Raw genomic sequence first — 17,035 nt, forward strand, 5'->3', positions numbered from 1 at the left:
CCTTTCTGTCGTCAATCTATGGTGCCGTAAATCCGTCTCCCCCTGCTGCATCTTTGACGATAAGTCTGTTGTTTTCATTTCGTTAGTTGCTCCATGTACTTTCAATTCATTCGTGTCAAGACGATGCAGGCATTAATTGTGCAAATAAGCGACTGATTCTTCCCAAAAGAGAATAATTGAAGATGATGACAGTGATGACTTTGCAATATGTTAGTTAGCAAGTTAGCAAGCGGACCGTTTCCTGTCAAATTAATTATTTTAAATTTCTGAAATTGAATTGATATTTTATTTGATGTTAAGCTAGCAACCAATGACACACGATGTGACTTCAAAGATCCATTTCTTAAAAAAACTCTGAAACAGTGACTTTTCAATGCTAGCATTAGCCTAGCACGGATGCTTTGGTTTGTTAGCATTAAGCTAAGTGGACTTTCCCAAGGCAAAGCGACAGTGTGTGTGCTTGTTTTAAACTTACAAAATATAATTCTCTTAGTTTTGTATTTACTTTGACAGTAGATTCAACTAAGGCCTCGTTTTTTTAAACAAATAGTCCACAATTGTGAGTTGAATCGAATTTTAAAATTCACATGGACATAACAATGTTGAAATATTTTCGTGGGAACATTTTCTATCCAGAAAGTAGAGATTGCTTCAGATCCACATGTTGGCTTTCAAATGGGACGTTGAAGAGATACGGTCAGATACGTGAAAGGTGGCTGGGGGGGAAGAAAAAAATCCACGCCATAACAGTCAAACATCACTGTCAGTCTTGTTGGACACTGTGTGATCTCTCCCTGCATGTGTGCGTGTCTGTGTGTATATAAGCCAGCGGGAATGTGTGTGTGTGTGTCATCTGGTGTTTTCCGCTGCTGTCACAGAGGATGCTGCCTGCCGTGGTGTCCTTCCCCCAGTCGCCCATGAGAAGGCTGCGGTCCTAATTACATGATCCAGCACGCTTCTAATTCACCATACCCCTCTCGAATGACATTTACTAATTACGCCTTCCTTTTTATAGAAACACACTTTGTGGTTTTGATGCGTGCAAGGCTCCCTCATGCCTGTTGTCGTGTGGAGACAAAATAAGTTGTGGCAGTCGCAGCTTACGGGAAGCGCAAACGTAAACAGGCGTTTTAAATCCTTTTAAAGCGTGATGCCGTGTTTAACAATCTGGATTAGTTTTACTTGGGAGGGATCGAATAAAGGGAGTGTAGTGTGAGTAGTTGGGGTGGGTCGGAGTGGCTCTGCAATGCAGTAGAGTTGGGACAAAAAGCAGTTGAAGGAAATCAAAATATGCTTCACTCAAGTCGGCCATTTTTTTTCAATGGCTTTTGAGGTAGTTTTGATTAAGACAATAGCCCTGCAACATGATGTGATTAAAAAAAATTATAATTCAAGCAAGACAATATCTTAAAAACTACGTTAAACTACATTTAGGTCGTTGGCAGAGTTTTCTCAAATCTAACATTGTGTTTCTTGTGATAAACTTCACTGCAAGCTGTCATCTGACAGTTGCATGCTGGGATATTCACTCTTGACACAGTGCAGGTACCAATAAAAAGGGTGTCGGAGTTGCCGTAAAAGTGGCACTTGAACCACCCAGAGGTGCACTTGGGGCCACCTCAGGGATATTAATTCTGGATTAATGAGAGCGACTGCAGCAGAGAGCGCCTCTTCTTGCGATAACCCGGTCAGGCAAAAAGCTGTCGGTCCGATTCATAGTACAAACCAGTTTGGAATTTGGAAACAGAAACGGGGGTCTGTCGTGTCCTCGTTATTATGGGAGGCTGACGTGATCCCGCTGCTGCTCCCTCATTCTTCGTTGCCAAGACTGGTTAGCCCGCCTGTCAATCACAGCTCACAAATGTGGAGGGGGGCATCAGACATGATGTTCTGACAGTACTGTGATTGTATCGCCACGCCTTGCTCAATCCGATCAATTTTGGTTCCAGAATAACGTCGGCGTTGTTGTCACGATAATAAAGGTAGCCACAATACTCACATCTCTGCAATGTTTTTTTGTAGACAACTGCGCCCACGTGTTGCGTAACAGTGCCGAGATGTTCCAATGTTCCCGGAGGCCGCCGGGTCTTGGTTCACATGCAGGCAGGATGTCTGGCTTGATGCACATAGAGTTCATGGTCGGATGGGCAAGAGAGGACTGTCACCCTTTTAACCAGGCATGCATAACATATATGGTCAATCAACCTGCCATGTTGGACATCCATCATCTAAGAAAAGTGCCAGTCAAAGTAAAAAGGCTTTTCTTTGGGGGGGGGGGGAATTTTACAGTTTTTTCTTTTTTATGCCAGATGAAACAGTGTGTACTGTTTGAGTACGCTATTCTGGGAGCAGGATATGAATAATAGAGCACCAAGGCCTACAATGTTTGTTACATTCCCTTTCCGCTGACCTGAGTGCGCAGACGAGAGGAAGAGACGCGTGGAGGAGTGTCTGCGACGAGCCCGTTTTAGAACACCGCCGGGCCGGGCCGGGCCGGGCCGGGGCACCATCCCAGCCTCTTGGCCATTGTGATTTGTGTTCTTGCCATCTCGCCAGGTTGGCGCTCGTACAGCAGTCGCAGCGGGTCTGTAATTGAATGTAACACTCAGCGGCCTTTTCTGCCAGGCGTCTCCAACAATTGAAGATGTGCATGACTGCCAATGAGTGCGTGCGGTGGAACAACAGCACTGAGTCACCATTATGCACAATCATGTTCGATGCATAGATCAATTGATATCACTGCGCAATGGACTGAATATGTCACCGATAGCATAACAATATAGCCGACACATCTTACTGCATCTAACTTGACTTTTTGCCTCATCAAAAAGCTATTAATTAGTTTCTAGTTCATTAGAGGGTGAAAAGTTGTGCCTTTGGCCCCAGGTTCAGGGTTGCGTGTTTCCAGGTGGAGGAGGCCGGCTGTGACTGTCACAAAGTGAAAGGAAGGTCTGCAAGCCTCACAGGGAAAACTCCTCCTGTGATTAAACATTACCAGCTGTCCTCTGCTGAGCATTGTCAACTTTTCAGCTTGGGAGTTTTGGGTCACCTTAACCTTGAAAGTAAAATTGCCAGACTCTGTTGTTGGGTTTCTTTTCTTTTAAATGATGTGCAGTACTGAAGAGACTGCATTAGGGAAAATGAAGCTGGCGGGGGTAAAAACAAATTCCTTTAAAATGTAATAAAAAAAAAAAACTACTTACAAATGGTGTAAAATGAAAAAGCCGCAATAACGAGGCACTCTAAAGCGGTCATGATTGGGAACGAGAAAATGAATTTTTGTTGTAGGCATAGCTAGCTGGCTAGCATGTCGCCACTGCTAGCTAGCTATGGCTACAGTTTGTAACCTTCTACAGTATGAAGGAAAAAAAAAAAAAAATGTATGACCGAAATGCTGAAAACCATTTCTACATAGTTCAATAGTTCACAACAGAATTTTCCGTCTTTGGTTTCAGCGATCTTCAAACATGTATTTCGTAACAAATCTCTGAATTCACCTTCTGTCCTTCTCTTTCTACTGTACAAGTTGATCTAGGAGACAAGTAGTGGGCTCAAAGTAGGCCCATTACCAGTCACTAGGAATAAAGACATTAATGCAATGTGGCAGAAGCCAAGAAGAGCAGCGAAGGCAGGGTGTCTTCTATCAGCTAACATGAACTCAGAGGGGACACATAAACAATTACATAACTGCGCTCTTATGTTGTGGACCCACCCACTCTTTGTCATGTTAACTCATCCTTTCTGCCTGGAAATTTGCTTTCTCTTTATCCCAAACATTTGACGTACCTGTTTAATGAAAGATCAAATAAAATTCACTTAGCAATCTCATTTTAAAATTTTAACCAAAAGCCAAACATCCATTTTTTTTTGTAGCAATGCACAATGAGACATGGGTAGTCATGTAAAAAATCAAATACACTGCAGGAGGTTTGGCCAACAAGTGCCCCCTTCCACGACTCAATCAATGTCTCCATAAAATGTGAGCATGACAGAGGTCAGATTAAGATCCATATGCTGACCTTCTCTTTCGGCCACCTTCTTGCTCACACGGGCCTGATCATCAAGGCTATCGATAGGGGACTAATGAGCCTTAATGGTCCTATCCTGGCAGAGCGCTATCGCTCACGCTACAGCCCAGTGCTCACCGGGGCCACGTCGGGTTGAAGAATTGTTGACGGGGTCCTAACAATAAACCTTTTATTTTGTACTTTGGCTGTCATGTCTTTTGCCATTTCTCATTTTGAAGAATGTACAAACTCAAAGTATAATTTATATACGCAAAAACGTTCTTCCTAAAATGGCGAATGTCTTTGTACCGTATTTTCCGCACTATAAGGCGCACCTAAAAACCTCCAATTTTCTCAAAAGCCGACAGTGCGCCTTATAATCAGGTGCGCCTTATATATGGACCAATATTGAGCCCCTACAGCAGGCGGGCCAAATGTATATATCTTATATATGGACAAAGTTTTAAAATGGGCCATTCATTGAAGGTGCGCCTTATAATCCGGTGCGCCTTATAGTGCGGAAAATACGGTAAATTGGAACGGCCGTGTCGTTGTTAACAGAACTTAGTTGCCGTCCTTCGTTGCCTTCAACTGGCAGAAAATGAAGAGAAAAAAACAGAGTGCCGTCATCTTTTGTCTTTCCTCCTCAATGTAATCATAAGCACATTCAGAGCCTTGTGCGAGCTTTTCTGCATCGTGTTACAAATGTGCAGGCTCACCAAGGCTTGCAAAGAGTGATTCAGCCATGAACTGTGAAAATGTCAGTCCCTATTAATAACACTTCTGCACAGAGGCTGCTACATCCAAACGTGTGCACTTGCTACTGTATATTTAGATGATGGTGAACATTATAGCGGGCTATTTATGTGGCGCAGTGCACTTTTGTGGTCCTCAGAATAAGGCTGCAGCCCATGGTTTAATAAGCCTCCCTCAGTCTGCCTCGGTTAGACTCAAAGGCGAGTAGCAGCCGCCTGCAGTGCGCAACAACAGCTCCAAATCTGATCCACTTGGACAAGTCAATGTGCGAGTGTAAAAAAATATGCCATCCATTTCCATTTGACATGTCTGCGCATCCTAGCTTCAATATTTCAACGGGTTCCGTCAGTGATTCTTTTTTTCAAGGTGCTCTTGTTAAACAAACAAGCTATATATGAATTTCTATGACAAAAGACAATCTCAGCTTTAATAATAAACAAAGACACGATCAAATTCATTTAAAAGTAAACACCTTTACTACAAAAGACAAAAAAATTCAACCAAAAGAAGCCTAACATAAATCAGTAAGTCATAAGTCAATAAATAAAAAAATATATAATAGAGTCATTTCTGTTCAATTCCAAACACATCCAGTCTTCTCCAGTGAATTCCTTGAAACCATCTCAGTTCACTGCACGTCTGCTAGCACTACTTGGACTCATGCAGCTATTTATTTGCACACCCTGCCTGAGGCTTAATTACATTTGCACAGTTCAGAAGGTCCTCGGTTGTCGCCTTTGGACAGACCTCCCGAGCAGAATGTTGAAATATGACGCATCGAAAGATAATAAGCTTCTATTAGTGAGAGGCCGATCTTGGTAATAAACAGAGAGCATACAGTATGTAGGGGATGGGGGGTGGACTCAAAACAGAAGCTCAATGTTTCAACCTCGGGGCTGTTTGCAAGCATGTCTGCGACGGAAGCACACTCACATGGGCTCACACATGCACACTGAGCCCGCCCGCCAGCCCGCCAGCCCGCCCGTGTACCATACAGACGAGCATAAAGAGACAGAGAGGGAAGCACAGTTGACTTACTCACACCTGCAGTAGGATGCAATCTCCATAGCAACAAGACTTGGCAACAGTGTGCAGAGTTGATATTTGAGGTTGTGATCTTTAATACCCCCCTTTTCTCTCCCGCAGTCTTTGGCAGAAATGTACGTTCCTCGTGTAACAATGACGCTGGCTTCTGTTCTCATGATTTGATTGTACAGCATTGACACTAATCAATTTCTACCGGGGGGGAAGGGGGCTTCGTTATAATTAGCTATGGAAAAATATACGAGCATTGGAAAATGATATTGATATAGATATTCGTTTATCTTAGTCCACTTATATTTTAATTTTATTATGATTATTTCAATAGAAAAGGGATTTAAAAGCGGTCACTGAATGGCACCACTGTGTAAGATAAATGTTAGAGTAAAATGAACACTTTTGTTTGATTTTACGAACAACTGAAAACGTTACAAAATCTCAAAACACATTTGCAGACAATATAATCGGTCAAAATTATTTTTTCCACACCTGTATATTTCTCCCGGCTTTTTCCTATTTGAAACGCAATTTAAATTTTTTTTTTGATATATAATGCACTGCGGTCAGACGGCAACGAGCCCTCTTAAGGCCGGGATAGGCTCCAGCTCACCCGTGACCCGATTAGAAATAAGAAAATGGATGGATAGTTGTGATTGTTCTTGCAGACATGGCCAGAAGATTTTTTTACGTTCTTGCAGAAACTCTAAACACATAAATGAGCTGCAGATAACTTGAAAGCTTTTCCAGGAGGTGCAAAAGTCTTTCTTTTAAACGACGACCTTGTATTTCTGCTGGCGTTCGTTTCCTCCATCCTTAAATATCCAGCCTGTTTGCGTTTTTGGAGAAATGCAGCCTCATCATGTACTAATAATGAGGGCCCGTGGATACAAATCCCCCAGCTGAGGGAGGACGGGTGACTTGACCACGCCATCTAGCGGCGAGAGCTCGTCAATGACAACTCTTTGCTTTATCCATCTATTTATTTTTGACGTTCGTAGTGTATGACAGGTGAACCTATTCCAGCCAGCCAATCACAAGGCACATACAACCAAAAATGGATCCATCAAATTGTAAAATTGTATGAGCTATTTCTTTCCACACAACAATTACGTAAAATACATGTTCTGCTTTAAATGACTATTTAAAGGTTGCTGCTTAAATTGAATGGAAGGACGCGTGTGTATTTTTCAATCCACAAGCATGCGTCTTTTGAACGCCTCTCCCCTGATTGGTCAGCGTGGATCACGTGACCGCAGCGCACCACTAACAGCAGCAGTATCTGGCGTGTCTGCTCAAAGCTCAGCTGTATTATTTCCCAACACGTTTCCCCTCTAATGGTGTTCCGCGTTAAAGCGACGTTGTGGCGGCTTGCCGTTCGCACCCGCAAGTAAAACCTCTCGTGGTGCTTGTCGCTGCCTCGTCAACATGTCTACGCCGGTCAAGGATGAAAGCTCCAGTCAGCTCAATAAGTTCGAGAAACTGTCCTGGAGGCCCTCGAGTCGAGATTCAGGTGCGTAAACTAAACATAAAACTGGCACGGCCGTTTAAAACGTTTTTTTATTTTTTTATATCAACTGCTTTGGGGGGTAACGCGGTGCTTGTTTGTGTTGTAATGAACGTGTCGGTGTTTTTAGGAATGCATCATGCACTCATGCTAAGGCTAGCTGCATGTAAAGACCTAAAATGCAAATTTCGAGACAAGCATCAATGCGCATGACGCGATATCAAAATGCATTTTTAATTGTATCCTGCATTTATACATTTCATTTGCCGAGCATGCAAACACCATCAATTTGATAGAATGTCGATGCAGTGTCGATATAATGCAGCTAGTAGTAGCCGATTACGTGCATACATTTTTTCGGGTCATCCTGAAGCCGAATAACCCCTCATTTACTCGAGGTCAGAGGTCACCAACTTCAGTCCTCTAAGGATTTGATCCTGCATGTTTTAGATCCAGATTTAAATGATAAGGATCATTTTCAGGCTTTTGCGTGTTGATGCATTTAGTGTCAACGCAGGTTTTTCTCGACATTATGGTTAGCTGGTCTCCAATCTGGGGTCTACCCCATTGCTCATGCCTAAAGCCAGCTCACCTGTAACCCTAAAGGACAAGAACTGAAGGATTTGATTGTACAGGCTTCAAGATGAGGGCACGCTGGCTCCAGGCTCGACGACTTTTATCCCCCGCTTTCCCCAACCTGCGCATCCCCAACAGATTTCTCAGAGAAGGTAATGCATTGATTGTCCCGACACGCTCGGACCACGAAGGAGATCCACATTTGTTAACGTTCCCAGGACCCTGGGTGCCATCGGCTCGTAGCGGACACCGCTGTGTCGCAGACAGCACTCACCTGTACGTGTTTGGAGGCTACAACCCGGACTTCGAGGAAGCGGGTGGGGCGGAGAATGAGGACTTTCCTCTCTTCAGGGAGTTGTGGAGGTTTCATTTCGCCACCGCCACCTGGCACCGCGTTCAAACGGAGGGTTACGTCCCCACGGAGCTCGCTTCCATGTCAGGTAAGGGCTGTTAAGAGAAAAATATTGTGAGAGGGGCAGTGTTTTGTATTGTTTGACCATTTTCGAAGTGGAAGGGTGGTAAAAATGCTGAGCCAGCTTGATTTTATGGCTACGTGTAGCTGTCTTCCATGGGAACAACCTGCTGGTGTTTGGCGGTACGGGCATTCCATTTGGTGAAAACAACGGAAACGACGTCCACGTTTGCAACGTTAAGTACAAACAATGGAACCTGTTGGGCTGCAAAGGGACCAAGCCCAACAAGATCTACGGCCAGGTAACTTACAGCACAGCATTGTCTTATTGTTTTTTTTTTTTCAGTAGATGGCCCAGAAACATGCTGTGTTGCCCCTTTGCAGGCGATGGTCATCATAAACGGTTGCTTGTACGTTTTTGGAGGGACGACGGGCTACCTTTACAGCACCGATCTGCACAGGCTGGACCTGACTACCAAAGAGTGGAGCCATCTCAAGCCCAACAATGTGCCCACAGATCTACCCGAGGAGAGGTGAGAGGAGAGCATGTGAGTTGATCTGAGTGGCATCATCACGGTGTTATTGGATGATGTCATAGGTACAGACACGAGCTAGCTCATGATGGACAAAGGATATACATTCTAGGAGGCGGGACTTCCTGGTCATCGTATCGACTCGACAAAGTAAGCCGTACCTTCAATTCATTGAAATTAATTTGTTCCAAATTGTTTAAAAAAAAAATCTAACTTTTTCCAGATTCACGCATATAACCTGGAGACAAATTACTGGGAGGAAATAGCCACCAAAGCCCATGAAAAAATAGGTCAGTGCCTTAATGCTTTGAATGTTATTTTCCCAAGATCAATAGATTTTGTATATTATTGCCATTGTTTGATTGGATATTGATGACAGGATATCCCGCTGCCCGACGCTGTCACAGTTGCGTGCAGGTCCAACACGGTGAGGTCTTCTTTCCCCATCCATGTACCTTCTGCTACTTTTACAACTGCCTCGTCGTTCTCTCTCACAGAGGTGTTCATTTGCGGCGGCTACGACGGTCAGTGGATCATGGCCGACCTGTGGAAGCTCCACCTCGGCACCTTTCAGTGGACCAAGTTGCCTGCCGTCATGCCGGAGCCTGCCTACTTCCACTGCGCCGCCGTCACGCCTGTGAGTCGTAACATCAAGACTGTAATGAGAAGAAGAAAAAATTTACACCGTTTTTTTTTTTTTTCCCCTTTCCTTCAGGCGGGTTGCATGTACGTCCACGGCGGCGTGGTGAACATGTCTGGGAATCGACGTACGGGCTCGTTGTACAAAGTGTGGCTGGTGGTGCCCAGTCTGCTGGAGCTGGCCTGGGAGAAGCTACTGAAGACGGTTCCTCACTTAGCTCAGCTGTCCACCTTGCAGCTGCTCAGCCTTGGACTGCCACACACGCTCATCCAACGGCTCAAGTAGGTAGACGTCTCATCTCATCATAGGAGGAGCCGCTCCGTGATGGGACAGAGGTGAGTGTTGCATGGTGAACCGTCGTTAAAAAAATAAACCCAACGACTGACTGTGGTTGTGAAAATCGCCTTCTGGAGTTCAGTCTGATCTATTTCCTTAAACATTTTGGGAATGTGTTTTATTTTAGACATCCGTGTTGAGATTAACTTGTCTGTACAGACCCTAATTTCATTTGGTCAACTGTGATTTTATGGCCTCGGTAACTGGTTTGCATTTTCGAGAGGCGTTTGAAGTTTGGTGTCAAAGTGTTCCACTCCATTGTATTTTGTTCATATTTTTGTTTTGGAGCAACAGAATGCAATAGTGGGGAACTGTGGGACAAAAGCAGGAAGTGTAATGTTCAGATGTGATTATTCTAATGGATTTGTTTTTATGTTATCACTGTGACTTCTAGTGCCTCCTCCTAGTGTTTTTTTTGTTTTTAATTTTACACTTGCAGTCTTGTTTTTTCTCCATCTGGTGCCTTTTGAATGCTCAGATTCCTCTTTATCATTGAAGGTGCTGGTTGCGTGCAGGTTACACTAAGCCACTAAGTTGTTTTAAATCAACGTGCTGCTGTTTACTCCTCTGTTGTTGTGTTTGCTTGTTTTTATAACTAAATGTTGCCCGAAAAAGTGTCATAAAGAACATTATTTTCTTATTCATGATTTTTTATTTTTTTTCAACTGTAAAAAAGGTACAGTTTTGAAAAGCACAGTTTTAACCTCGGGACACATTCAGCACTGTAATGGAAATTTAATTTTTCCGCATTGTCACTTTTCTCCATTTGTTAAGTCAGTCTGCTGCAGTGTTCAAAGTAGGCCTTGCTTGTGTTGGAGATGTTTCTATTTGTGACGCTTGTGATCTCTCCTGCATGTTGGCATGCCATATTTGATTCTGTAAATTTGTCTAATTCTTGTTGTGCAATAAAAGTCAGGCAGACTGTTTTTTTCCAAATATTTGTATGGAGGAGTATATTGCCACAATTACACACTGTCATTTTTTCGTATTAAAATATCACATACTATTTTGACACACAGATAAAAAAAAAAAAAAAAAAAAAAGTGCACATTGTTCTATTATTTATCTCTAAAACAAAAATACAAAATAGAACATTTGGCTCTTTTACAGGTACATCTTAATAAATTAAAGTGTCATGGTCAACTCACGTTTTTCAATGATTCGTAAATGTTTTAAATTTTGAGTTGAACTACTGAAATAAATTTTCATTTATTTAGATGCACCTGGCGTAACAGTCACAAGAAGGGATAGAATCTTCCTAATATTCATGAATATGCTTAATTCTAAACATCAATATGAAATATTTGGGGAAAGTTCTATCAAGATCAAGTTTTAAAACATGGAGTGGTATTGGTGACTATTAAACTCTTTGGGGTTTATAATTTACTTGTGCAAACACTCCACACGAGTTATAATGTTAGCATCAATGCTAACGTTGAAGCACTTCCTTTTGTTGTCCATTCATTATACACACTACTCACAAAAAGGTTGGGCTGTTAGACTTTGGTGTAAAATTTCAGGATGAACCTAAAGTTCACTAAAACATCACAATTTAATAAAAAGTTAAGTTAATCTGTACATTAAATGTATTTTAGCTTCCTCCCGCCCAATTTTTGTGAGTAGTGCCGAGAATAGGTCCTCCAAGTCAGCAGCCTGCTGGTGATGGAGCAAAGTAATAGAGAGCCAATAGGATCAGATAGACAATTACCAGAGCTGTACCTGCATTTTAAAAACACAGAAGGCAGAAAAAAAGGGGGAAATATTTTATTTTTGAATGCAATAGCAGATATTCCCTGAAATTAGTTCATTTTTTTTTTTTTTTTTTTAATATTTGAAAATTTATTTACCCTACTATATACTGCAATTCATTGATTTATTGTAAATAATACATTTGACACTTTTACATCAATACTTTACAATGTTAATTTTTTTGATACTGTTTTGTAATTATGCTGTCAATTTACAGGCTAAATAAAAATTAAATAAAAGACACAAATATTTGTACAGAATTACCTTTATTATAAATTGGACAACTAAGAATAAATTCAACTTATATGTTAGTAAAATAAACTATTTTATACATGGGTTAATATCAATTGAATTATTTAAATGAAAACATTGAAGACAATTCTCTATTTAGTTAAAAATTTGATTCTTTTTGTACACGCAGTTGTCAAACACTTACCTTGAAAATAATCCGACTTGCCATCCATGAAGATGTAGTTAACCAGAATCACGCTGAAGATACTGGTCCAAAGGTGCAAGTCGCTGAACAAGAGCACAAAGCCCACATCCTGACAAAACAGCAATGGCGGCGTAAATTGAAAAATCAACTTGTCTGACTGCTGCACAGAGAAATGAGAAGACCTTACGTAAAAGGTATTGAACAAGACGAGGATCGGAATCTGAAGCATGCAGACCTGCACAGCGATACAACTTCCTACCTCTAAACTGAAGGGAAAAAAAAAAAAAGGATTTATTGTAAAGAGCAAAAGTCTCATTTGAAATTTGTGTTCATGAGAGTACCTGAGACTTATGTTATTTTGAAGTGCAAACTGGATACCGTTGACGATCTCAGGGATCTCGGGAACCATGGCGAGAATTGTTACCCCGATGAAATACTGGAGAAGGAAAACAATATAAACACATTAAACCCAAGACAAATATTTTCTTACTAATTAAGTCGATTTTTCAGATATTTGTATTTTACTTGAACATTTCATGATCGGACTTTTACTTCTTACATTTGGAAAAATAGATGTGCATCCTTTGTCAAAATAGGCGAGTTCATTTTTCAAAATCCACAGCTGATGACAGGAATTAAAACCATTTGGCTGTTTTACAATATAAAAAGTTACCTGAAAAAATTGTTTGGCTTTTTGACCATTTAAAAAAAAAAAAAAACTCAAATATTGCCCAAGTGAGTACTTATGCCATATGTCCCAACCTGGGAGATTGTAGGCTGATTAAGGATGGGCTGGATATGTTCCGTGGCCAGGTCGGCGCAGGCCGACGTGAACACGGTGGCCAAGATGAGGATGAGTAGAGACCTCCATCGGGACCAGTGAACTACCGGACCACCATGCTGCTGGTGACTGCTTTCTGGTTCCAAAAGACCGTGACAATTAGCATCAATTAGCATCATAGGGGGACTATAATCCTACCCTGTCTGTCTCCAACGTGGATCTCGTAGATGTGGGAGTGTGTCTTGAGCGTGAATATTAATCCGATGATGTAAGCCACGGGCAAGAGGGCCGACACAGTGTACACCAGGGGCCTAGAAAACAAAATCAAGTAAACCTGTACATCAGATTGTGTTCAACTAAAGAGGCTCAGATTTCCTGAAGCGAGTTGCAAAAAACTAAATCTGTCATGCTTATTAAGAGGAACTCAAATGTCTTACTGAACATGGTGATGAAACAGTGTCCCGTTGTTCTGTTAAATAGATAGAAAGAATGATGTGAAATGTTCTGCACACTGTACCAATTTGTCCGTTATATGTCCGAGTGAGGGCGCTCACCACATCGTAGTGACAGTTGCGGCAGATGAACGGGCCGCTGATGTTGCTCGTGGTGTTGCTTGACGTGGAATTGGTGCACGAGTCGCACACAAAGTTCCCATAAGCCTTGGAGAACAATGTCGGGGCGAAGACGCCTGCGGACATGATTGTGGGGGATTAAATCAGGTAAGTTTGCACTGACGAGAAATGTACTTACCTCCAACGGAAATGAAGAGCAGTGCAGAGCTGACTCCTGTGCAGCGGCTGTTAAATCTTTGCTCGCGATGTCTCAACCCGCCGATAATCATACAGATACCCTGGAGGCGGAGCAAATTGTTGCATTGCTCCAAGAACATCGCCACGTGTGTGCAAAATGTGACGCCTCACAGGGATGAAGAGGATGCAACCGAGAAGCGTGCCGGTCAGCGCGGCCTTCACGACCTCCTGCAGGCACGGGTTGGCTGCCCGGTGACCTCTCAGCAAAGCCGTAATGTAAAAAGTCAACTCGGTGATGGAGCCGAAGGTCGCGTTGACGACGGCGCCCACGGCGAAGTTACTCTGGGCCGAGATGCTGTGGGATGGTTCCAAAAGCAGTGAGAAAGATGTTTTGGTGTGTGATGTTATCAAGCTCACCTGGCGATGCCCATGCCGATGTAGTACGACAATGGTATGATGGAGACGATTGCTATGGCAAACTTGACGTCAGAGCTGGTGTACTGGTTTTCTCTGTCTACGTAGCCGATTATCAAAGCAATTATGACAAGAGGGAGGAGGTCTGGGAGGAGGGTCAAAGGGAATAACTGGTCTTATTTTACAACATGGCAAATGTGATGTCAGTCCAAATCAACTGATGCTTATCGCATGAAAGGATACTGACAGCAAAAACATTGATGCCATCAACAGTATACTTGTAGTAGTACCAGTTTGCTGCATGGTAGCAACACAGCAGCGTCCGGCTTTTGAAACCTTCACGCTAAAGTACAATAATAAAATCATGTTATCTGTGTTGTAGTTAAAAAAAAAAAATCTGTTCCCTTACCTTGCTCTGCAAACTGGCTGACACACACACATCCTCCGGAGGCAAGAGAAGGATGACGACAAAAGCGCGTGCGTTCATCTTGGCAACAGGAATGGTGAAGACCAAGATCCAGGAGAGGAGGCAAATCAGAGAGTGGAGAATCACCAGCGGAGGATATCCCAGTAACAACCACACATACGTGGAGAAACGACACTAAAGGGGAAAACGTATATTAAATATTTTGGGTCATTATATTTCACGACATGATCAAATGTTACCCAGTAGCCAGAATGCGCTGGTCGCTCGGTTCCTTCCTCTGGCACGGGACTCTCGGCAGGTGACGGCAGCAGCACAGGTGAGTCGTCCTCTATCCAGTCCACGGTGCACTCGCAATCAGACATTTGCTCACGTCTGCCTGGATGGCCAATCTAGAATAATCATCAAGCGCTCACAATCAGAAGATTGAATGAATGTACACAATTAAGAATATAGTGGAGAAGATATCACTTGCCAAGAATGCAAAAAAAAAAAAAATCATGTTTGTTGAGCCCTTAACAATTCATCTACAAAGTGAAAAGCCATATAGGTCAATAATTTGAAGAAAAAAAATAAAAATAGGCCTAATTAACCAAAATAAGAGGATTCCAGCCAAAAAAAGATGATATAAAACACAAATATAATAGATAGATGGCTATGGCCAGGTGTAATATCCAATAAATTAAATTAAAAAAACAATACCTGGTGAACTAACTTTCCAAATGGCCACAAGAAGTAACAGGACAGCTTCCAGCAGAGCTGTCCTGAAGAGGTAGAAAAGAGAGAAAACTGGACATTAAATTCCAGCTGTTATGTTGCGCATTAAACTAGTCTATCGCGAGTTGGTCTGAAACAAATCCCGTGTGCTAAACCTACCATAGGGTGCAGCGATGACGGTGAGGAACATCAGTAAGCCCACCAGCAGGTACATCAGGGAAAGCCACCAACCAAATAGAAACACATACAGCACATTTCCACATGTGATGAGATGGCCTGACAAAAGGGCAAAAAAAAAATAATATCAGTCAAATCAATTGTCTGATTAAATGTCACGTTTGAAAACCTTTTAAAATAGGCAAAAGATCATCTTTAAAAAAACATTCGAGTCCAAGCTCATGAAAATTCATCATGAAATATTAAGAAAGGATTTATTCAGGTGACCTTAGTGTCAGCACTCTATTTTTGGTTGTATTCAACCAGACTGAAGTGTACCTGGACCAGTATGTGGCTTGATGACGTTGAGTTCTGAGTAGAGCTCTTTCACCACTTCCGATCGCTCTTCAAAGGGACGCTCGGTCACGTGGCTCTTCCATTTTCTAAAGCCAAACTGAAACACATTCGGACATATAAGGGTACTTACAAAAAAAAAAAAAAAAAAAGGGCAGCCGGGGGAAATTTCATTGTGAACCAAAAATGAACCATCTAAATGTTGACTGTTTCAGATTTTTTTTTTTTTGCACAATATTCAGGTTTTGTTACAACCTTTCTGCCACAATTGGTCGAATTACATAACCGATAATAATAAAAATGTCATCACAATAACAATAAGTCATACTCTGTAGTTGTTGACCAGCTTGTTGGCTTCTACTTCGTTCTCGGCTCTGATGGTTCTTAAGCTTTGAATCTCCTCCCAGCTGTCATCGTGCGGCTGATGGCTTGGATCTTGAGGAAAAGAAACAAATGTTTTGTTAAGCCAAATTGTAATAAGAACGTAAACGTTGCTACTACTCACGAGAATGTGCTGACGGGTATTTTCTTGTGCACTGGGCAGGAGATGCGGGTTGGTGTGTGGCCACTGAGTGATATTGTGAACCTCTGACAGTTGTCTGGTCATCTTCTTGTTCGGGTGGAGTATCTGCAATGCCGTAAAGACAATCATTAATTCAATTTCTAGAGCGTGTTTTCTCAGGAGAGCTACGCCAGCTGATTTTGGGGCAAGAGGTGTAGGACAACCAAGACTCGAGTACTCCGATACCAAGTACCCGATGCCACGAGTGCTAATATGAATAACATTTCCATTAAACCAATGACAGATCATTTTAAAGGCTTTTGTCTATTCTGATGAAAGGCAGAACAGTCACTCTATGAAACTTTTAAGCTAAAAAAAATAAAAGCATGACTTGGCTATTCCCTCTATTTAATGGCACGGTGTCACGTGAGAAAACCACTTGCTTTCATGAGTAAATGTTGCCCAATCTTCGTGACTTCTCGCTTTCCATGGTTCTGTAATAACTTCCCATTCACTCACGTCCCACTTTTGTGTCTCATCTGCTGCAAGACGACACAGAAATGCCGATTTTCATCATTTTACAGGAAACTTACTGTGATGCACACGCATGTGGCAAAGGAGCTGTCACTCCAATTCTAAGTCGTCGATACATTTCTAAGCCGTTCGCTGAGCCCCGCGAGAATAATCAAAACAAAAATTTGCTTTCGGCCATGACTGAAGCCCTTTGTAGCTCACCTTGAGGGTCTTCAGCCGGCCTCTTCCTCCTGCGACTATTCGCGTCCGAACCCGACGAAGACATCTTGGGCTGCCGTGCAAAGCGACCGGAGGAACCCGAGTCGACCAGCTCCAGCAGTACTAAGGCAAGCGGATTGACGTCCGGGGAGTTAGCGAATGGCATTGTGGGAAATGTAGGCAATCGATAGTTCTCTCTTCTTAAAGGGAAAGCTC

The 17,035-nt window shown here is 42.4% G+C and overlaps 2 protein-coding genes across 3 annotated transcripts; one reads left to right on the plus strand and one right to left on the minus strand.

Moving 5' to 3' along the window:
* Positions 1-7,053: 7,053 nt before the first annotated feature.
* On the plus strand, positions 7,054-10,727 carry LOC119123918 (kelch domain-containing protein 10-like). Of its 2 annotated transcripts, none has more exons than XM_037253315.1 (10): positions 7,054-7,314; positions 7,915-8,036; positions 8,103-8,324; positions 8,444-8,598; positions 8,681-8,829; positions 8,895-8,979; positions 9,053-9,119; positions 9,209-9,256; positions 9,327-9,466; positions 9,545-10,727. In XM_037253315.1, the coding sequence occupies exons 2-10, from the start codon at positions 7,952-7,954 to the stop codon at positions 9,752-9,754; spliced, it is 1,161 nt and encodes a 386-aa protein (XP_037109210.1). In that variant the 5' UTR covers positions 7,054-7,314; positions 7,915-7,951; the 3' UTR covers positions 9,755-10,727. The 2 variants fall into 2 exon arrangements, with proteins under 2 accessions (XP_037109210.1, XP_037109209.1); XM_037253314.1 differs by having other exon boundaries at positions 7,944-8,036.
* LOC119123916 (putative cation exchanger C521.04c) lies at positions 10,229-17,000 on the minus strand. The gene is made up of 20 exons (XM_037253312.1): positions 16,823-17,000; positions 16,091-16,213; positions 15,914-16,020; positions 15,571-15,685; positions 15,235-15,351; positions 15,061-15,122; positions 14,601-14,750; positions 14,344-14,535; positions 14,178-14,277; positions 13,938-14,079; positions 13,692-13,875; positions 13,522-13,621; positions 13,326-13,459; positions 13,209-13,240; positions 12,970-13,082; positions 12,753-12,907; positions 12,332-12,426; positions 12,178-12,256; positions 11,991-12,099; positions 10,229-11,524 (listed from the first exon to the last, which is right to left on the minus strand). Exons 1-20 carry the CDS (start codon positions 16,983-16,985, stop codon positions 11,451-11,453), a joined length of 2,346 nt encoding a protein of 781 aa, XP_037109207.1. The 5' UTR covers positions 16,986-17,000; the 3' UTR covers positions 10,229-11,450.
* Positions 17,001-17,035: the final 35 nt, after the last annotated feature.

Source organism: Syngnathus acus, chromosome 6, assembly GCF_901709675.1.
Source record: "Syngnathus acus chromosome 6, fSynAcu1.2, whole genome shotgun sequence".
Classification (NCBI taxonomy): domain Eukaryota; kingdom Metazoa; phylum Chordata; class Actinopteri; order Syngnathiformes; family Syngnathidae; genus Syngnathus; species Syngnathus acus.

What these genes read in the sequence shown, in the direction of transcription:
- LOC119123918 (XM_037253314.1), top strand. Translation starts at nt 7,230, where the DNA reads ATGTCTACGCCGGTCAAGGATGAAAGCTCCAGTCAGCTCAATAAGTTC. An exon ending in CCAACAAGATCTACGGCCAG is followed by an intron (nt 8,599 to 8,680) that starts GTAACTTACAGC and finishes GCCCCTTTGCAG; the next exon opens with GCGATGGTCATCATAAACGG. An exon ending in ACTGCGCCGCCGTCACGCCT is followed by an intron (nt 9,467 to 9,544) that starts GTGAGTCGTAAC and finishes CCTTTCCTTCAG; the next exon opens with GCGGGTTGCATGTACGTCCA.
- LOC119123916 (XM_037253312.1), bottom strand. Translation starts at nt 16,985, where the DNA reads ATGCCATTCGCTAACTCCCCGGACGTCAATCCGCTTGCCTTAGTACTG. An exon ending in CAAAATAACATAAGTCTCAG is followed by an intron (nt 12,257 to 12,331) that starts GTACTCTCATGA and finishes TTTTCCCTTCAG; the next exon opens with TTTAGAGGTAGGAAGTTGTA. An exon ending in TCTTGTTCAATACCTTTTAC is followed by an intron (nt 12,100 to 12,177) that starts GTAAGGTCTTCT and finishes CTGTTTTGTCAG; the next exon opens with GATGTGGGCTTTGTGCTCTT.